The sequence below is a fragment of the Salvelinus fontinalis genome, chromosome 22 (assembly GCF_029448725.1).
Source record: "Salvelinus fontinalis isolate EN_2023a chromosome 22, ASM2944872v1, whole genome shotgun sequence".
Taxonomy (NCBI): Eukaryota; Metazoa; Chordata; class Actinopteri; order Salmoniformes; family Salmonidae; genus Salvelinus; species Salvelinus fontinalis.
Genome location: NC_074686.1, coordinates 33,757,732 through 33,779,837, shown reverse-complemented (window position 1 = coordinate 33,779,837; position 22,106 = coordinate 33,757,732). Strand labels below are relative to the sequence as shown.

Here is a 22,106-nt window from a genome sequence, read left to right as displayed (position 1 = left end):
CTAGGGACAGGAGGAGTTCTAGAGTCTAGGAACAGGGGGAGTTCTAGAATCTAGGGACAGGAGGAGTTCTAGAATCTAGGGCCAGAGGGAGTTCTAGAGTCTAGGAACAGGATGAGTTCTAGAATCTAGGAACAGGAGTAGTTCTAGAATCTAGGGCCAATGAGAGTTCTAGAATTTAGGGACAGGGGGAGTTTTAGAATCTAGGGCCAGTGGGAGTTCTAGAATCTAGGGCCAGAGGGAGTTCTAGAATCTATGGCCAAGGGGAGTTCTAGAATCTAGGGACAGGAGGAGTTCTAAAATCTAGGGACAGGAGCAGGTATAGAGTCTAGTGACAGGGGGAGTTCTAGAATATAGGGACAGGGGAGGTTCTAGAATATATGGACAGGGGGAGTTCTAGAATCTAGGGCCAGGGGGAGTTCTAGAATCTAGGGACAGGGGAAGTTCTAGAATCTATGGACAGGGAGAGTTCTAGAATCTAGGGACAGGAGGAGTTCTAAAATCTAGGGACAGGAGCAGGTATAGAGTCTAGTGACAGGGGGAGTTCTAGAATATAGGGACAGGGGAAGTTCTAGAATCTATGGACAGGGGGAGTTCTAGAATCTAGGGACAGGGGGAGTTCTAGAATCTAGGGCCAGGGGGAGTTCTAGAATCTAGGGACAGGAGGAGTTCTAGAATCTAGGGCCAGTGGGAGTTCTAGAATCTAGGGACAGGAGGAGTTCTAGAATCTAGGGACAGGAGGAGTTCTAGAGTCTAGGAACAGGGGGAGTTCTAGAATCTAGGGACAGGAGGAGTTCTAGAATCTGGGCCAGAGGGAGTTCTAGAGTCTAGGAACATGAGGAGTTCTAGAATCTAGGAACAGGAGTAGTTCTAGAATCTAGGGCCCATGAGAGTTCTAGAATTTAGGGACAGGGGGAGTTTTAGAATCTAGGGCCAGTGGGAGTTCTAGAATCTAGGGCCAGAGGGAGTTCTAGAATCTAGGGCCAGGAGGAGTTCTAGAATCTATGGCCAAGGGGAGTTCTAGAATCTAGGGACAGGAGGAGTTCTAAAATCTAGGGACAGGAGCAGGTATAGAATCTAGTGACAGGGGAAGTTCTAGAATCTAGGGACAGGGGGAGTTCTAGAATCTAGGAACAGGGGATGTTCTAGAATCTAGGGCCAGGAAGAGTTCTAGAATATAGGGACAGGTGAAGTTCTAGAATCTATGGACAGGGGGAGTTCCAGAATCTAGGGACAGGAGGAGTTCTAAAATCTAGGGACAGGAGCAGGTATAGAGTCTAGTGACAGGGGGAGTCCTAGAATATAGGGACAGGGGAAGTTCTAGAATCTAGGGACAGGAGGAGTTCTAAAATCTAGGGACAGGAGCAGGTATAGAGTCTAGTGACAGGGGGAGTTCTAGAATATAGGGACAGGGGAAGTTCTAGAATCTATGGACAGGGGGAGTTCTAGAATATAGGGCCAGGGGGAGTTCTAGAATCTAGGGACAGGGGAAGTTCTAGAATCTAGGGACAGGAGGAGTTCTAAAATCTAGGGACAGGAGCAGGTATAGAGTCTAGTGACAGGGGGAGTTCTAGAATCTAGGGACAGGGGAAGTTCTAGAATCTATGGACAGGGGGAGTTCTAGGGACAGGGGGAGTTCTAGAATCTAGGGCCAGGGGGAGTTCTAGAATCTAGGGACAGGAGGAGTTCTAGAATCTAGGGCTAGTGGGAGTTCTAGAATCTAGGGACAGGAGGACTTCTAGAATCTAGGGACAGGAGCAGTTCTAGAGTCTAGGAACAGGGGGAGTTCTAGAATCTAGGGACAGGAGGAGTTCTAGAATCTAGGGCCAGAGGGAGTTCTAGAGTCTAGGAACAGGAGGAGTTCTAGAATCTAGGAACAGGAGTAGTTCTAGAATCTAGGGCCAATGAGAGTTCTAGAATTTAGGGACAGGGGGAGTTTTAGAATCTAGGGCCAGTGGGAGTTCTAGAATCTAGGGCCAGAGGGAGTTCTAGAATCTAGGGCCAGGAGGAGTTCTAGAATCTATGGCCAAGGGGAGTTCTAGAATCTAGGGACAGGAGGAGTTCTAAAATCTAGGGACAGGAGCAGGTATAGAATCTAGTGACAGGGGAAGTTCTAGAATCTAGGGACAAGGGGAGTTCTAGAATCTAGGAACAGGGGATGTTCTAGAATCTAGGGCCAGGAAGAGTTCTAGAATATAGGGACAGGGGAAGTTCTAGAATCTATGGCCAGGGGGAGTTCTAGAATCTAGGGACAGGAGGAGTTCTAAAATCTAGGGACAGGAGCAGGTATAGAGTCTAGTGACAGGGGGAGTCCTAGAATATAGGGACAGGGGAAGTTCTAAAATCTAGGGACAGGAGCAGGTATAGAGTCTAGTGACAGGGGGAGTTCTAGAATATAGGGACAGGGGAGGTTCTAGAATATATGGACAGGGGGAGTTCTAGAATCTAGGGCCAGGGGGAGTTCTAGAATCTAGGGACAGGGGAAGTTCTAGAATCTAGGGACAGGAGGAGTTCTAAAATCTAGGGACAGGAGCAGGTATAGAGTCTAGTGACAGGGGGAGTTCTAGAGTCTAGGAACATGAGGAGTTCTAGAATCTAGGAACAGGAGTAGTTCTAGATTCTAGGGCCAATGAGAGTTCTAGAATTTAGGGACAGGGAGAGTTTTAGAATCTAGGGCCAGTGGGAGTTCTAGAATCTAGGGCCAGAGGGAGTTCTAGAATCTAGGGCCAGGAGGAGTTCTAGAATCTATGGCCAAGGGGAGTTCTAGAATCTAGGGACAGGAGGAGTTCTAAAATCTAGGGACAGGAGCAGGTATAGAATCTAGTGACAGGGGAAGTTCTAGAATCTAGGGACAGGGGGAGTTCTAGAATCTAGGAACAGGGGATGTTCTAGAATCTAGGGCCAGGAAGAGTTCTAGAATATAGGGACAGGTGAAGTTCTAGAATCTATGGACAGGGGGAGTTCTAGAATCTAGGGACAGGAGGAGTTCTAAAATCTAGGGACAGGAGCAGGTATAGAGTCTAGTGACAGGGGGAGTCCTAGAATATAGGGACAGGGGAAGTTCTAGAATCTAGGGACAGGAGGAGTTCTAAAATCTAGGGACAGGAGCAGGTATAGAGTCTAGTGACAGGGGGAGTTCTAGAATATAGGGACAGGGGAAGTTCTAGAATCTATGGACAGGGGGAGTTCTAGAATCTAGGGCCAGGGGGAGTTCTAGAATCTAGGGACAGGGGAAGTTCTAGAATCTAGGGACAGGAGGAGTTCTAAAATCTAGGGACAGGAGCAGGTATAGAGTCTAGTGACAGGGGGAGTTCTAGAATCTAGGGACAGGGGAAGTTCTAGAATCTATGGACAGGGGGAGTTCTAGAATCTAGGGACAGGGGGAGTTCTAGAATCTAGGGCCAGGGGGAGTTCTAGAATCTAGGGACAGGAGGAGTTCTAGAATCTAGGGCTAGTGGGAGTTCTAGAATCTAGGGACAGGAGGACTTCTAGAATCTAGGGACAGGGGAGGTTCTAGAGTCTAGGAACAGGGGGAGTTCTAGAATCTAGGGACAGGAGGAGTTCTAGAATCTAGGGCCAGACGGAGTTCTAGAGTCTAGGAACAGGAGGAGTTCTAGAATCTAGGAACAGGAGTAGTTCTAGAATCTAGGGCCAATGAGAGTTCTAGAATTTAGGGACAGGGGGAGTTTTAGAATCTAGGGCCAGTGGGAGTTCTAGAATCTAGGGCCAGAGGGAGTTCTAGAATCTAGGGCCAGGAGGAGTTCTAGAATCTATGGCCAAGGGGAGTTCTAGAATCTAGGGACAGGAGGAGTTCTAAAATCTAGGGACAGGAGCAGGTATAGAATCTAGTGACAGGGGAAGTTCTAGAATCTAGGGACAAGGGGAGTTCTAGAATCTAGGAACAGGGGATGTTCTAGAATCTAGGGCCAGGAAGAGTTCTAGAATATAGGGACAGGGGAAGTTCTAGAATCTATGGCCAGGGGGAGTTCTAGAATCTAGGGACAGGAGGAGTTCTAAAATCTAGGGACAGGAGCAGGTATAGAGTCTAGTGACAGGGGGAGTCCTAGAATATAGGGACAGGGGAAGTTCTAGAATCTAGGGACAGGAGGAGTTCTAAAATCTAGGGACAGGAGCAGGTATAGAGTCTAGTGACAGGGGGAGTTCTAGAATATAGGGACAGGGGAGGTTCTAGAATATATGGACAGGGGGAGTTCTAGAATCTAGGGCCAGGGGGAGTTCTAGAATCTAGGGACAGGGGAAGTTCTAGAATCTAGGGACAGGAGGAGTTCTAAAATCTAGGGACAGGAGCAGGTATAGAGTCTAGTGACAGGGGGAGTTCTAGAATCTAGGGACAGGGGAAGTTCTAGAATCTATTGACTGGGGGAGTTCTAGAATCTAGGGACAGGGGGAGTTCTAGAATCTAGGGCTAGGGGGAGTTCTAGAATCTAGGGACAGGAGGAGTTCTAGAGTCTAGGAACAGGGGGAGTTCTAGAATCTAGGGACAGGAGGAGTTCTAGAATCTAGGGCCAGAGGGTGTTCTAGAGTCTAGGAACAGGAGGAGTTCTAGAATCTAGGAACAGGAGTAGTTCTAGAATCTAGGGCCAATGAGAGTTCTAGAATTTAGGGACAGGGGGAGTTTTAAAATCTAGGGACAGGAGCAGGTATAGAATCTAGTGACAGGGGAAGTTCTAGAATCTAGGGACAGGAGGAGTTCTAGAATTTAGGGACAGGAGGAGTTCTAGAATCTAGGGCCAGGAGGAGTTCTAGAATCTAGGGACAGGGGGAGTTCTAGAATCTAGGGCCAGGAGGAGTTCTAGAATCTAGGGACAGGGGGAGTTCTAGAATCTAGGGCCAGGAGGAGTTCTAGAATCTAGGGACAGGAGTCGTTCTAGAATCTAGGGCCAATGGGAGTTGTATAATTTTGGGACAGGGCGAATTCTAGACTCTTGGGACAGGAGGAGTTCTAGAATCTACAGTAGGGGAAACATTCACAATAATCACTTATGATTTACTCTGGTTGCATACCAAATTCAACAGTAGCAACGATGGGGAGATGTCTGTCCATAATAAAGTGCTGCTCTGCCTTCTTAACAACACTATCAACAGGGCAGGTCCTACTGGCCCTAGTTTTGTCACACCTGGACTGCTCTTCAGTAGTGTGGTCAGGTGCCAGAAAGAGGGACTTAGGAAAATTGCAGTTGGCTCAAAATTGCAGTTGGCTTTTCAGGGCAGCACGGCTGGCCCTGAAAAGTACACGGATAGCTAACATTAATGACATGCATGTCAATCTCTCATGGCTTAAATTGGAAGTGGAAGAGAGATTGTTCCTGGGGGGACTGTGGGAGGGGTCTCGAATGGTTGAGGGACAGCTATTGGGGAACTGTGGGGGGATCTCGGAGGGTTCGGTTCACGTTTTTTTGGCCTGGTGGTAGATCGGTCAACCTGCCCTTGAGCAGGGCATTGACCCTGGATGCTTCTGTGTGTCGCTTTGAATGGGGATCTGTTGGATGACTGGTATGATGTAGTTGTTGAGCGGCTTCACTGCAAGTATATTGTGTGTTTCGAATATGCAAAAAATATATATATATATATATAAAAAAATATATATATATATATATATATATAAATGTTAAATTTAAAAGAAGAGAGATTGACTTCATCACTATTTGTTTTTGTAAGAAAGCTGAATGTACCGAACTGTCTGTTTAAACTACTAGCACACAGCTCGGACACCCATGCATATGCCACCAGAGGTCTCTTCACAAAGTCTAGAACAGACTATGGGAGGCGCACAGCACTACATAGAACCATGACTACATGGAACTCTATTCCACATCAGGTAACCGATGCAAGCAGTAAAAAAAATTGGTAAAAATACACCTTACGGAAGAGCGGGAAACTGTGAAGACACACAAGTGCTAGCACACGTTCTACACACACGTACATTGTTATATTGTTTTATACATTTTGTATTGTAGATATGTCGTGGTGTAATAATGTTATATGATGTCCTGCTTTATCTTTTGTTTTATTTGTAATGTAAATTATTTAATATGTTTGGACCCCAGGAAGAGTAGCTGATGCCTTGGCAGGAACTAATGGGGATCCCTAATAAACCCCAGGAAGAGTGCTGCTGCCTTGGCAGGAACTAATGGGGATCCCTAATAAACTCCAGGAAGAGTAGCTGCTGCCTTGGCAGGAACTAATGGGGATCCTTAACAAACCCCAGGATGAGTAGCTGATGCCTTGGCAGGAACTAATAGAAGTACAAAATACCACCATATCCCCTTTGTAGTGTGGTACTTTTGACCATAAGGCTCTGGTCAAAAATAGTGCACTATATAGCAAATCGGGTGGTATTTGGGACATGGCCTCTGTGCAGCTGGCTCTTCAGCAGTCCAGGAATAAAATCCATCCATAATGGCCTTGTTTGGACATGTTAGGAGTCAGGATCAGCTCCCCCTGTCCATGTAATGACTAAAAGACTCCCGAGTGGCACAGTGGTCTAAGGCACTGCCTCTCAGTGCAAGAGGCGTCACTGAAGTCCCTGGTTTGAATCCAGGCTGCATCACATCCGGCCGTGATTTGGAGTCCCATAGGGCGGCGCACAATTGGCCCAGCATCATCCGAATTTGGCCGGGGTAGGCCGTCATTGTAAATAAGAGTTTGTTCTTTTAAATAAAGGTAAAATAAATACAATTTAATTTAAAAATAAATAAATACATGTATTATGTGTGCCAGAGTAGGATCAGCTCCCCCCTGTCCATGTAGTGACATTCATTGTGATCTAAAAGACTACACTGGGTCCTGGGTGGCGCAGCAGTCAAAAGCACTGCACTGCAGTGCTGACGCGCCGCTAAAGCCTGAGGTTCAATCCCAAACTGTGTCACAACCGGCTGTGACTGGGAGCCCCATAGGACAACACACAGTGTGGAAAGAAGTAGATGGCCAGGCAGGTCATGTTTCGGAGGACGCATGACTCGAGCTTCGCATCTCCCAAGCCCATTGAGGAGATTCAAAGACGAGCCACGGGACCTAATTCAGGGAGAAAATGGAGTAAAAAATAATAAGCTTGTGACCATGCCACCCTGAACACATTTGTTAAGGGTCGGGCCTGGCTAGTATTGGGACGGGAGACCGCCTGGGAACGTCAGGTGCCGTAATCAAAAACAATTATTTAAAATGTTTTAAAATAAAAGGCTAAAATGATCCTTAAATCAGCTCTCCTAGTTTGAGACGGATGATACATAGGGCTCCTGAATGGGATTCACATGGCGACGGTAAGCGTAAAGATACAAATTCATTAAGGCAAGAAATCAAAGGGAATCAGGAACGATTAATGTATGACCTCCACAAAGTATATTTTAGGTCATTTTTGGTCACAGGTCCAGAAATGGCTGAAGAATTGCAACATTTGCCTAGAACTAACGCTGCAGATAGCAATACTGGGTGATTTCAAAAGCCATAGTTAATCAATCAGTAAGATAATAATTATTTTAGCAAAAAAATCTTCATTTTTAATTTACAATCTGTAGAAGCTATGAGAATAGAAAGGTTCAGTACTTTTGTGAAGCATCACAACCCAGTAGAAAAATATATGGCAAATAGAATGGATGGTGTTAAGAAATAGATGGGAGGGGTTGAATGGAGCTGAAGGGTGGGGCTAATAACAAGATAACCAATGTAAAACATAAAAATGTATATAGGTTCAGAAACGTTGTGAAATAGCACAGTTACAAATAGAAATCAAACTGGATGGACATCAGAAATAGAGGAAGGACTAAAAACAAACAAAATGCAACTATTGTGTCTGTAAAATGCGTATAAGATGTGTGGACTGAGGGTGGAAGCCCGGGTGCTGTTGTCTATTGGGTTACTCCAACTGGGGGAAGGGTGGTAGGGTGTGCGGGGAATAATAAAGGTATATCATTATTTTTTTTATGTATGTATATCTATATAGGTATGTGTATGTATATATGTGTATGCATATGTGTATGTATGTGTATGTATATGGATATATTTACCCCAAAAATATATGGGGGATTGGAAATGATGCAGACACTTACATTGATGGAGGCAACAATCTATCTGCAATATTAAACTGATCCAGCCCTAAAAAAATATTATGCTTTTTTAAAAGTTGATTTACTATCAGGATGACTATAGGGTGTAATGAGACACCCTATGTGAGAAGCTTTGGGCGTAATCACAACATAGCAGTCGTATAAGCTTACTGGTACGTAGAGATGCATTTTGCCCTGAGCCCTAGTAGATTAATTCACCTCTTTAACTAACTTCTAGGAGATTAATTCACCTCTTTAACTAACTTCTAGTAGATTAATTAGCCTCTTTAATTAACTTCTAGTAGATTAATTAGCCTCTTTTAACTAACTTCTAGTTGATTCATTATCCTCTTTAAAACTAACTTCTAGTAGATTAATTCACCTCTTTAACTAACTTCCTAATCCACAGTTAGTAGGGCAAGATGGTGCAAGTGAGTTCATTAAGTGTTCCTCCCTAGTCTCATATATTATTTAAGGTGATAATTCGTAGGATTTAGATCTCATCATTTCAAGATCACTTAAAATTCAAAAGTTAGTTTAAAGTGGGCCTAGGGTTACAAAATTGTGGTAACTTTCTCCAAACTCTCAGGTTTTCCAGAAGTCCCAGTTGGAAGATTCCTAGAATGAGCAGAAATAAGCAGAAAAAAATCATCTAAATTTCATTTCTAGAAAACCTGGGAATTCTGGGTAAGGCCTACATCATTGGGCCGTCCGTGTTGGGAACTGCACTTAATTTGGGTCAGGGAGAATGTAATGTTAGAGAAATCAGCAACTACCTTTGCCTTAGTGAAGTTACTTATGTTTACCGTATGCTTCCCAGTCGAAACAGTTCGTCCATATATTACGATAACATTTTGTGACCTTTTTGTTCGTTTTGGTCTTCGGCAGTTTCTTGGGAGGGGGGGCTGTTAGTGCACACAATTTTCATTGAGACAGGTCGAAGTTCGGTAGCCGATGTCTACGCCCCTTTGTCTGTGATTGGTCAACAGTACTACTCCTAGTAGGAGTGGGAACATGAGGTGTTTTCTAGCTAATGTTTTCACTTGAGAAATACTTCACCAAACATCTTCGTTAGATGTAAAATTGAGCAACAAAGACCTCCTCTGTAAAAACGTCAAAATTATTGACATATTTCTTGATTTGTCTTTGATTAATTCAGACTATTTTGAGGAAGTGTGTCTGGTCTTTAGGGAGTATGCGAGCACGGGCGGTCACTTGCGAAGCATAACCTAGGTATACGGACACCTTTACAACTTACTGTTTCTCCTGAGAAGAAGAAGGAAGAAGTAGTCTTAACAGAAAAATTGTCATTTCATAACAATTTAGGGCGAGTACAGTAGAGTTTTGTAATGCTAATGAGTAGGATGGGTAATCAGTTTTTTCTGCCTTCACAATGACTCTCTCAAAGCGGTTAGGGAGGCTAAATTAGGATACTTCTTTATTACTGTACACAGTGGAGAGGGAGCCCCCAGGGTGCACCAGTTTACTGTGGCTTCGCTCCAGACACAAAGAGAATGGTCCCCGAGAGGTTTTCAATTAAAATATTTAAATAAACATACAGTCCTGTTACCTCTGGAAGTCCTTGCTTCAGCTTTAAGGTCACTGCTGTTGTAATGAAGAATAATTATGTACTTTTATGATGTTATTGGCACAATAAATAAAATATAAAGCATCTCAATATGCTCGTCGCTAAAGAGAGCAGGAGCAGTTGACAAAACAGTAATTGTATAACGACCTGTTTTATCTATTTTGCCGCGCTTTGGTACCTACTATGCGCTGAGACTTACTGGCTTCGGGGGGCCAAAATAGATGTCACAATTAAGCTCTCATGCATTTTCTAAATGGCCACCGTATATAACATTACGCCTGTGAAATTATGAATGATGTTAATATTGTTAATATTTTTGTTTAGTTTCACACGTCAACCTCTCTCTCTCTCTCCCTCTTTCTTTCTCTCTCTCTTTCTCTCTTTCTCTCTTTCTCCTTCAGTGTTGTTTGGACAGTTTGTCTTGTTCCAGACGTCACTCAATGACGTGGTGGACATTTATGATGGGCCTACGCAGCAGTCTCCACTCCTGTCTTCTCTCTCTGGCTCCCACTCAGGTAATACAAAAAGCAACGCAACACAAGGACAGACACGTCAGCAACAGAACTGCCGGTTTTTGTTGTTGAGTCATTCCCTTTTGTCACCGTTTTGCCGCTTGCTCTTTGAGGGCTTTGTGGCCACATCTGTAGGGCTATGCATTAATCACACATTCAACCCTATTTTTTGGTATCATTTTAGTCTCCAGCACCACTCTGTCTCAGAATCCCAGTACATCACATTCACGTTCCATGAAAATCTCAAATGAATTGTGAGAACTCTGAGCTACACACATAAGAGAACAAAGCCCAAGATGAATCCCTATGATAGTTACACACACTTCCCCTGCCCCACATTTACTCTACCTATAGTTATTATATTTATCAAAAGCATCTGTTCCCTTGGGTCCATACCCTCACTTATGCTGAGCTATTGAGCCTTGCAGGCATGCGTGTGTGCGTGTGTGTGTGTGTGTGTGTGTGTGTGTGTGTGTGTGTGTGTGTGTGTGTGTGTGTGTGTGTGTGTGTGTGTGTGTGTGTGTGTGTGTGTGTGTGTGTGTGTGTGTGTGTGTGTGCGTGCGTGCGTGCGTGCGTGCGTGCGTGTGTCGGATGGATGGATGGATGGATGGATGGATGGATGGATGGAAAATGACATGGTTGCAATGTGTACCATGTAATCAGAAACACTTGAAAATATGTTCTTGACAAAGAGGTAAGTGCTGATGCAGGGCTGATGCAGGGCCCTCATCCCATCTTGGGGATGAGACCACAAAAGTGTCAGAGAGGCTGAGAAGAAGAAGAAGACAACGACGAAGACGAAGATAAAGACGAAGACAAAGAAAATAGAAGAGAAGAGGTGGGATGAGAGTGCCTCTGGCTTGACTGGAGTTGGCAGTCAATACGACGCCTCCTATCAAAGCAAATTAATGTCCTTCTTCAAATATAACATTGAACCAGCAGCTGATCAGTTCTGCACTGAAAGGCTTCAGAGTTCAACGAAGCCAGATTGGAGATCAAAGTGATTGATTAATCCAATGGACTCTGATACATTGATCTGTGACTGGGTCGGATCATCCGTTGTTGGACAGCCAACCTACAGATGTGCTGTCTTCATTTGATCACTCTTTTGTCGCAGAGAACTTTCCTGCATTGCAGGACATGTAAATTATAGTGTATTCAAGGTTTAAAAAGGCTTCTATAGTTTGTATTTTCCACTTTTTCCACTTGATTTATCCTAACTGAAAGTGTATCATCCCATACATAAATGTCCATTAAAAATAATCCACATAATAATGACCACTTCTTGTTTCTGCAGGATTATTTTCCTGCTGTGAGAAACTGGTCAAATGAAGATTTCACATATGTACAAATTAATCAGAAGAATAAGCTCCATTTCGTCCCGTGAAATGTTTGTGTTCGGTGGACTTGTAAATTGTGTTTGATTGCCAATGTCTTTCTTTCTTCAGGGGAGTCTCTACCCTTGAGCACTGGTAACCAGATAACCATCAAGTTCACCACGGTAGGCCCGGAGACGGCCAAGGGCTTTCACTTTGTCTATCAAGGTTGGTCTTCCATAGATCTTTCCTAGGTTATAGATTATTCCTGAGTACGGTGTCTATATTAGGATCCTTGTGACTCTTAAGCTGTCCTAATAGGAACACAGTGCATATGAAAGCAGGCCCTTTTTTGTGTACCAGGGTTGGTTATTTTAGATCTGTCATGACATTATTCAAATGTTGCAGCAATTCGCTTTCATCCAACCCCAGTCAAGCCAGAGGCATGGATTGAGTTTAGTTGTGTCTGTAATAATACTCTCCTCTATGTATTCAAAAGGACAGTATACAGTGCATTCAGAAAGTAGTCAGACCTCTTGACTGTTTCCACATTTTGTTACATTACAGCCTTGTTCTAATATTGATGAAATCAATGTTTTTACCTCATCAATCTACACACAATGACATTTTGGCAAATGTATTTCAAATATAAAAAAACGCAAATATCACATATAAGTATTAGGGCCCTTTACTCAGTACTTTATTGAAGCACTTGGAGACTTCTTGGGTATGATGCTACAAGCTCGGCACACCTGTATTTGGGGAGTTTCTCCCATTCTTCTCTGCAGATCCTCTCAAGCTCTGTCAGGTTTGGATGGGGAGCGTCACTACACAGCTATTTTCAGGTCTCTCCAGAGATGTTTGATCGGGTTCAAGTTTAGGCTCTGGCTGGACCACTCAACGACATTCAGAGACTTGTGCAAAAGCCACTCCTGCGTTGTCTTGGCTGTGTGCTTAGGGTGATTGTCCTGTTGGAAGGTGAACCGTCGCCCCAGTCGGAGGTCCTGAGCGCTCTGGAGCAGGTTTTCATATTTCCCTCTTGACTAGTGTCCCAGTACCTGCTGCTGAAAAACATCCCCACAGCATGATGCTGCCACCACCATGATTCACCGTAGGGATGGTGCCAGGTTTCCTCCAGACGCAACGCTTGGCATTCAGGCCAAAGAGTTCAATCTTGGTTTCATCAGACCAGAGAATCTTCTTTCTCATCATCTGAGAGTCTTTTATGTGGCTTTTGGCAAACTCCAAGCGGGCTGTTGTGTGCCTTTTACTGATTAGTGGCTTCTGTCTGGCCACTCTACCATGAAGGCCTGATTGGTGGAGTGCTGCAGAGATGGTTGTCCTTCTGGAAGAGTCTTCCATCTCCACAGAGGAACTCTGGAGCTCTGTCAGAGTGACCATCAGGTTCTTGGTCACTTCCTTGACCAAGGCTCTTCTCCCCCGATTGGTCAGTTTGGCCGGGCGGCCAGCTCTAGTTAGAGTCTTGGAGGTTCCAAACTTCTTCCATTGTTGAATGATGGAGGCCACTGTGTTCTTGGGGATCTTCAATGCTGCAGAAATGTTTTGGTACCCTTCCCCAGATCTGTGCCTCGACACAATCCTGTCTCAGAGCTCTACAGACAATTCCTTCAACCTCATGGCTTGGTTTTTGCTCTGACATGCACTGTCAACTGTGAGACCTTATAGAGACAGGTGTGCCTTTCCAAATAATGTCCAATCATTTGAATTTACCACAGGTGGACTCCAATCAACTTGTAGAAATATCTCAAGGATGATCAATGGAAACATGAGCTCAAACACCTGAGCTTCATTTCGAGTCTCGTAGCAAAGGGTTTGAATACTTATATAAATATGCTATTTCTATTTTTTGTTTTTAACACATTTTCAAAAATGTCTAAAAACCTGTTTTTGCTTTGTCATTATGGGGTATTGTGTGTAGTTTGATGAGAAAAAACATTAATTTAATCAATTTTAGAATAAATCTGTAACGTAATTAAAAGTGTAAAAAGTCAAGGGATCTGAATACCTTCCGAACACTGTATATACTTAATGATCCTTTGAATACACTAGCTCCACGTGAAATAAAAACATCTGAAATATGCGACTCTGACAGGCATTGAGTTAGATTGAGCTTCATTAAGATTTCCTTACAGAATGCCCTCAAGAGTAGCGCGTGTCTATGAGAGGAGATTATTTTTAGACGTCTGACATTTTAGACTCACGCTTCCATAGAGTACCTACATTCATCAGGAGTGTGCCGAAAACCGGAGGGGTGCATTTTTTATTTTTCTGTCAGCTAGCATCTGTTGATGACGTTGCCGGGCCCCAAAACCTGTCTGTTCAGCCCTATCAAAGGCACAGGGATGCTCTGCTCAGCAAGATGCTTCTCACATCCCCCCCCCCCCCCCCAACAATTGCTTAGAATGATCAAGCTTCTTATAGCTTTAACAAATTCTACACATGCCACATTTCCCCCTCCCCTTGAAAATCTCATGAGGGTATGTCTGCGTCCGAACTAGCACCCCATTCCCTTCATAAGTGCACTGCTGATCAAAAGTATTACAATATATAGGCAATAGGGTCCCAATAGGGACGTAACTTAACACTCAGCAGCAGCATCCTCCAGTATCAAAGACTCATTCATGCCCCCCCCACCCCTCTGATGCATGCTTAGCCTAACTCCTGGATGGATTCCTACAACACCCTCCAGACGCTGCCTGCCTGCTACCCGGATGTAATTCTCTATTACACATGCAAAGCTTTCTAAAATGCGAGCCTAGTCTCGTATCATTTAAATAGCTTGTTCATGCAAGCAAGGCTTACTAACTTAAATCCCACTCACTAACTCAGTGCTGTTGTTCTGGTCAAAATTTAATCCCAATTTCAATATGTCAGACTTTTACACAAAGGCCAGATTCGGTCAGATGGTTCTTGTTTATGTGAAAACCCTAAACCTGCGTTCAGTATTCAAGTGTGGGAGCACTCATGGGAAGTTGATCAAGGTAACAGACACACACTCTCCTCCCCTCTTACAGCGCCTTAATGCACCATTGGTGGTGGTCTGTGTTATGGCATTTAAGACGTGGGTTTTGCATTATCAAATGTCACGCTAGCTATAGCTGAAAGTCTGTCACCAGAGAGTGTGTTTGTGTTATTTCATGTTTTTGTCCCCACTTCGTCTTCTTCTTCTTCCTCCATTGCTTTACTGACACCTCCTATCCTCTCCACAGCTGTCCCAAGGACCAGTGCCACCCAGTGCAGTTCGGTCCCTGAGCCCCGCTTCGGCAAACGGATCGGGAACGACTTCGCCATGGGCGCCACAGTCCTGTTCGAGTGTAACCCCGGATACATCCTGCACGGTTCCACCGCCATCCACTGTGAGACCGTCCCTGACACCTTGGCCCAATGGAATGACTCGCTACCCACATGTATTGGTCAGTATGATTGACTCCCGAGCCAATTGTCGACTACCGTGATTGGTGACCGCATGTCAGAAACACGCCTGAGTCTTCTACCTTTCTCTCAGCCAATCACCACGGGCCGACCTCTTAAGTGAGGCAAAGTCATTAACGTGGGAGCGTGAGTGTGCACATGAAAGCAGACTGGGATTTTGGCTGTGAGGGTCCCTCAGGAGGCCTTCCTTCACACTCTGAACTGAAACAAGCAGAATGTTTCCTCCTGGCTGTGCATCCAGCCAGGTCTAAAGAGCGTGGTGAGGAGAGAGGCTAGAGAGAGAGGAAGAGAGGAGAGAGGCTGGAGAGAGAGGAAGAGAGGAGAGAGGGTAGAGAGAGCGTTGTGAGGAGAGAGGGTAGATAGAGAGGAAGAGAGGAGAGAGGGTAGAGAGAGCGTGGTGAGGAGAGAGGGTAGAGAGAGAGAGGAAGAGAGGAGAGAGCGTCTCTGATGAGAGTGCAGAGTTAAAGCGAGAGATGACTCTCTCACTCTCTTTCCCGACGAGTGCTCTGCCCAGTTTCTGGTTACAATTATTACTAATTGTCAGCAGAGCTGCAGTCTATTCATTATGTCTAAACAGCTCAGAAAATAGCCTCTAAATGGTAATGATCTTCCAATGGCTGCCTTTTCTCTCTTAAAGTGATGTTTGCCTTTTTGTCTGCGGATCACACACCAATATTCAAGGTTCTGGTTTTCAGCCAGAGTGACTTTCATATCAAGCTACATTTAATAACGCAGGGATTTTTCCCAGTCCATGGTGGGATGGGCATGCCTGTCTGATGGGAGGCTAGTAAAGTACATCTAATCTGTGCTTGCTCCCTGCTCCTAACTGGCAGAGACAGAATGGCATGGTGTTATTTTCTGTCAAACCCATCCAAAGCCCTGCTCCAAAGCAAAGGAGGGAGACACAGAGTTTGTAAACAGGATTTGACCAGAGCTGTAGCCTTGATATGAAGGGCCACTATCTAGCTGTCTTTGAATGAAGGGCCCCTAGCAAGCTGTCTTTGAATGAAGGGCCAGTATCTAGTCTTTGAATGAAGGGCCAGTATCTAGCTATGTGGAGGTGAAGGGCCACTTATCAATGCATAAGGGAGTGTGGAGTTGGCAAGGGCATATTTCTGAATGACTTGCTTTCTCTACGCTGCCTCTTTGGCCCGCTGTAGAACACGTCTTCTTGGGTTTTTTCTTTTTCTGTTTTCCATTTGTGCTTTCCAGTGGGACGGATACGGGCCATAGGATTTTTCTCCGTGATTACCTGAGCACTATCGCTGCATTTTATATATCATCTGTAAAATATGGATGAGTTAGAATTGCTCTGAAGTGAGTTTGTTGAATAATTTAATCTTCTGACACAGATATATTGCTCTCTCCCCCCTGTCTCTCAACACCTCTCTCTCTCAATGTCTCGCTCTCTCTTTCTTTCTCCATCTCTCCCTCCCCCTCACTCTCTCCCCTCTCTCTCAATGTCTCGCTCTCTCTTCCTTTCTCCCTCTCTCCCTCCCCCTCGCTCTCCCCCCCCTCTCGCTCTCTCCCCTCTCTCTCAATGTCTCGCTCTCTCTTCCTTTCTCCCTCTCTCCCTCCCCCTCGCTCTCCCCCCCTCTCGCTCTCTCCCCTCTCTCTCAATGTCTCGCTCTCTCTTTCTTTCTCCATCTCTCCCTCCCCCTCGCTCTCTCTCTCCTTCACTCTCATATCTGTCAGACATTTCTGCTGCCATATTAGACAGCCATCAGTGTGTCCCAGTCTTCTCTTAGTTATTTAAACAAGGTGATTGGTGCTGACCTCTAGTATATACTGTTATCCTTCACAGATAGCATCATCATCGGATCTGAGCATCAGATCAGGGGAGAAAAAACACTGTTCTGGCAGCATTAGATACCAGCTTGTGCTATTGACAGCTCTCTACTTTCCCACCTCTCTCCCTCCTCTCGCGGTTTTGAAGACAATACTTGGCAGGCCTTCAGCAAACAGGGGGAAATTGCTTAACCTAGCCTCTCTCTCTTGGGAGAAACGGTTATAATGTCACGTCTTTCACCGCAGAGGCAGACGTTTATATGCCTCATTGTCCCTTTTTAAATAAAGTTTAATTGAATCATAGGCACATGGTGGGATGGGATGTGTGTATGAGGCTGATAAGAATGAACAGTTATGCCTCGAAGAAAATAGGCGTCGAAACTTGGACTGTTCCGATTGGTCAACGTGAGGTATTACATTATTTTACCACTGCTTACTCGTTCTATAATCACTGTCTGTCATGGCAAAGAATGTCGTTATCCAAGATTCGATTAACCGTTACTTGTCCAACATGCTTTTAGTCTGTGTAAGTCAAAGGATCTTCTATTTGCTGAGGCATCACTGAAGCTTCACTATTAAGTCAGACATCTATAGTGATATCTCTGTCTGTAGACGGATTGGTTGTTTAGCTACAAAACCAATGGGGCTAAAAAAAAACGGGTTTGGCTTAAATTATTGACAACATGTAAACTATATTTCGTCTCCAATGTGTATTGAAAACAAATAAATTTGCACTTGTTGTCTCTCAAATACATTGTTACAGTTGTCGGTTAGCTAGCTTCCTGTCACTGGTGCTTGTCACTGGTGCTTGTCACTGGTGCTGTCACCGGTGCTGTCACCGGTGCTGTCACTGGTGCTTGTCACTGGTGCTAGCTATCTGGCCATCCAGACTCACCACAACACACGACCTTCAGCCCCGTTGAAGCATCGTTTTCTTGACGTTGTCATCTAACCCGTCGACAGTGAGGAAACCAGGGCCCGTATTCAGAAAGTGGCTCAGTGCTGAATCTGAATAAGAAACAACATGACAACTGTATAAGTGCAGATACCTGTACGTATTAGGACATACACATATGTCCTAATATGTCCTAATACGTACAGGTATCTGCACTTATACAGTTGTCATGTTGTTCTTATTCAATTTCAGCGCTGCTAATCTGAGACACTACGTGGCTGTGTTAACGTATGTCCCCTCCGGGTTTGACTTTGTCCCCTTAGTGCCGTGTGGAGGGACCCTGACGGCACGCAGGGGGACCATCCTGTCCCCGGGTTACCCCGAGCCTTATGACAACAATCAGAACTGTGTCTGGAAGGTGTCGGTGCCCGAGGGCGCTGGGATCCAGGTAAGAGAGCCTGTTCTGTTCTTGGAGAACCATGGAAGAATATAGATGTTTGCGATTTCAGAGTATCGCCATGCAGTACCAGAAGTTAAACTTGAACAAAGGGAATACTTAATAGCTTAATAATTATTTAAAGGGTAGATGTTTACTGTAAGTGGGCACTGTGTTTTGGACCTGAAGTCTCGTCTTTCTCTTCCCATTGAATATTATCTACAGTACTACAGTGTTCATTTACTAAGTTGGAGTATTTCAAAGGTTTTTAAGTGGTGACGAATTTCTGTATGGCATCTTTCTCTGTCTCACACAACTGAGCCGAACCGAACTGAGCAGTGCCGTGCTGTACTGCGCTGGCCTGCTGAAAACAATGCTGGAAAGGAACATGCAAGCCAGTATAGTACTGTGTGAATCAGGCATTAGTGAGTACAGTTTGGGTCGGTTCAGTAGTGTGAAAAAGCTCTGAGTCCTAACTCCTTGCCTCAGATCCAGGTGGTGAGCTTTGCTTCGGAACACAACTGGGACTCTCTGGACTTCTATGACGGAGGTGACAACCACGCTCCGAGACTGGGCAGCTACTCAGGTAATCATTAGCTCCTGGATCAATAATCAACCACTTGTGGCACCTTCACTTATTTGTGATAATATCTGTTATGTCATCCTAATTTGGTCATCAACTATGTTTCATGGAAACATGTTGCAGCTAGCTATAATCTCATAACACGGAAATCCCTTTCCGAGATCATTATAATCATTTACTGTTAGAAAAGAAGCACCGGTAAACATGTATTCCCCCACGAATGATGCAGTGCCTGTTACTAACACATTTCAGTTCATTATTATAGCTCCTGACATGGGCCAATCAGTGTCATTTTGTAAATGCCGGGTCTCTATGGCAAGACACATCATTTACCCAAGTTTTGTCAAAATCAGGCCAGTGCTGTCTGAGATGTCACGTGTGACGAATGTACTAACGGAGGGAGACAGATGCACAGTCCACTCCACGATTTCCTAAGTTATTTTCCCTCACAACGAACACCTTCCTGTGTCCACGACCACGATCATATAATTCTAGCAGTCGGAACACATGTGGTTCAATGTGTCTCCCCTGGCTGTGTGCTACAGATCAATTCCTGCCAGGCCTGTCAAGGGAGCTCTTCCCCGCTGATTTCTGTAGCCACTTTGTAGTAAACAATACCCTGGCTGATGAGCATCTACAGGGCCCCAGCATAGGCCGCACTCTGGCCTCGTTTGCATGTCTGTCACTGAGGCCCAGCGGGTCAACGCAGGCTCCATGGGGGATAGAGATGGGGAGGTGGGTGTACGGGGGATGTTGGGGTGGACAGTAATTAGGAAGTTCCAGTGGGTATCTGAGCCCCCTGCTAAGGCTTGAATGACAGGGCCACACCACACTGTGGAGTTCTCAGCTGGTTCATATAGATATAGATGCTGACTTGTTCCAACACATACAAAGGTTGGAACAATAGGGTGTTAGAGAGGGAATGAGCTCGATATCAGGAGGACACTTAGGAGAATGGAGGCGGGAGCAGAGACACAGTATCTGTCATGATTACAGCTGTCCAAGTGCTGTAACTACCTGAGGAGAAGTCTGTTTATACCTTCATGTAAGAGTTGCTACTGTTTATATAGTGCACCCAAATATTCTTTCCTTATTCTGTAAGCTGTCAAATCATAATCAAATCACATTTTATTGGTCGCATACACATATTTAGCAGATGTTATTGCGGGTGTAGTGATATGCTTGTGTTCCTAGCTCCAACAGTGCACTAGTATCAAACAATACACAGCAATGCACAAAAATCTCAAAGTAAAAGAATGGTATTTAGAAATATAGAAATATAAACTCAACATGTAAAGTAAAGTATTGGTCCCATGTTTCATGAATTGAAATAAATGATAGCAGATATTTTCCATACACAAGTATAGCTTATTTGTCTCAATTTTGTGCACAAATTTGTTTACATCCCTGTTAATGTGCAGCTTTGCCAAGCTAATCCATCCACCTGACAGGTGTGGCATATCAAGTAGCTGATTAAAAAACATGATCATTACACAGGTGCAATAAAAGCCACTCTAAAATGTGTAGTTTTGTCACACAACGCCACACATGTCTCAAGTTTGAAAGAAGTTTGCAATTGGCATGCTGACTGCAGGAATGTCCACCAGAGCTGTTGCCAGAGAATTAAATGTTTGAACGTTGTTTTAAAGAAATTGGCCGTAGATCCATTAGCGTCACAACCACAGACCACGTGTATGGCGTCGTGTGAGCAAGTGGTTTACTGATGTCAACATTGGGAACAGAGTGCCCCATGGTGGCGGTGGGGTTATGGTATGGGCAGGCAGAAGCTACGGACAACAAACACAATTGCATTTTTATCAATGACAAGATCCTAAGGCCCATTGTGACGGCCATTTTTTAAAGGTATCTGTGACCAACTGATGCATATCTGTATTTCAGGTCAAGTGAAATCCATAGATTAGGGCCTCATGACTTTGATTTCCTCATGTGAACTGTAACTCAGTAAAATCAATGACATTATTCCATGTTGTGTTTATATTTTTGTTCAATATATATATATATGTGATGAAATGTATTGACAATATGGACAGTATATGGATAGAATATGTAGTATATCTGAATAATAGTATATGTACAGCAATAGTTAAATAGGATAGGCCTTGACTAGAATACCGTATATACATATAAAGTGGGTAAAACAGTATTCAATGACTATGTACAGTGGCTTGCGAAATTATTCACCCACTTGGCATTTTTCCTATTTTGTTGTCTTACAACCTGGAATAAAATAGATTTTTGGGGGGTTTGTATCATTTGATTTACACAGCATGCCTACCACTTTGAAGATGTAAAACAAACAAGAAAACTTGAGCATGCATAACTATTCACCCCCCCAAAGTCAATACTTTGTAGAGCCACCTTTTATAGCAATTACAGCTGCAAGTCTCTTGGGGTATGTCTCTATAAGCTTGACACAACTAGCCACTGGGATTTTTGCCCATTCTTCAAGGCAAAACTGCTCCAGCTCCTTCAAGTTGGATGGGTTCCACTAGTGTACAGAAAACTTCAAGTCATACCACAGATTCTCAATTGGATTGAGGTCTGGGCTTTGACTAGGCCATTCCAAGACATTTAAATGTTTCCCTTTAAACCACTCGATTGTTGTTTTAGCAGTATGCTTAGGGTCATTGTCCTGCTGGAAGATGAACCTCCGTCCCAGTCTCAAATCTCTGGAAGACTGAAACAGCTTTCCCTCAAAAATAGCCCTGTATTTAGCGCCATCCATCATTCCTTCAATTCTGACCAGTTTCCCAGTCCCACAACATGATGCTGCCACCACCATGCTTCACTGTGGGGATGATGTTCTCGGGGTGATGAGAGGTGTTGGGTTTGCGCCAGACATAGCGTTTTCCTTGATGGCCAAAAAGCTACATTTTTGTTTCATCTGACCAGAGTACCTTCTTCCATATGTTTGGGGAGTCTCCCACATGCCTTTTGGCGAACACCAAACGGGTTTGCTTATGTTTTTCTTTAAGCAATGGCCTTTTTCTGGCCACTCTTCCGTAAAGCCCAGATCTGTGAAGTGTACGGCTTAAAGTGGTCCTATGGACAGATACTCCAATCTGTCCTCTCTTGGCAGGTTTGTTGTGGTGCCATATTCTTTAAATTTTTCAAAAATGGATTTAATGGTGCTCTGTGGGATGTTCAAAGTTTCTGATATTTTTTTAGAATCTGTACTTCTCCACAAATGTGTCCTTGACCTGTTTGGAAAGCTCCTTGGTCTTCATGGTGCCGCTTGCTTAGTGGTGTTGCAGACTCTGGGGCTTTTCAGAACAGGTGTATATATACTAGGATCATGTGACAGATCATGTGACACTTAGATTGCACACAGGTGCACTTTATTTAACTAATTATGTGACTTCTGAAGGTAATTGTTTGCACCAGATCTTATTTAGGCACTTCATAGTAAAGGGGTTGAATACATATGCACGCACCCCACTTTTCTGTTATTTAT

General features: G+C 44.2%; 1 protein-coding gene across 5 annotated transcripts in view; it reads left to right on the top strand.

The window, feature by feature from the left end:
• Window positions 1–22,106, top strand: part of LOC129820230 (CUB and sushi domain-containing protein 3-like) — an 805,004-nt gene that overhangs the window by 592,367 nt on the left and 190,531 nt on the right. For all 5 annotated transcript variants that reach the window (XM_055877256.1, XM_055877257.1, XM_055877255.1 and 2 more), the window contains 5 exons: window positions 10,050–10,163; window positions 11,609–11,704; window positions 14,707–14,910; window positions 17,936–18,060; window positions 18,538–18,634. In XM_055877256.1, coding sequence (XP_055733231.1) covers window positions 10,050–10,163; window positions 11,609–11,704; window positions 14,707–14,910; window positions 17,936–18,060; window positions 18,538–18,634 — 636 coding nt within the window. The remainder of the gene's footprint in view (window positions 1–10,049; window positions 10,164–11,608; window positions 11,705–14,706; window positions 14,911–17,935; window positions 18,061–18,537; window positions 18,635–22,106) is intronic.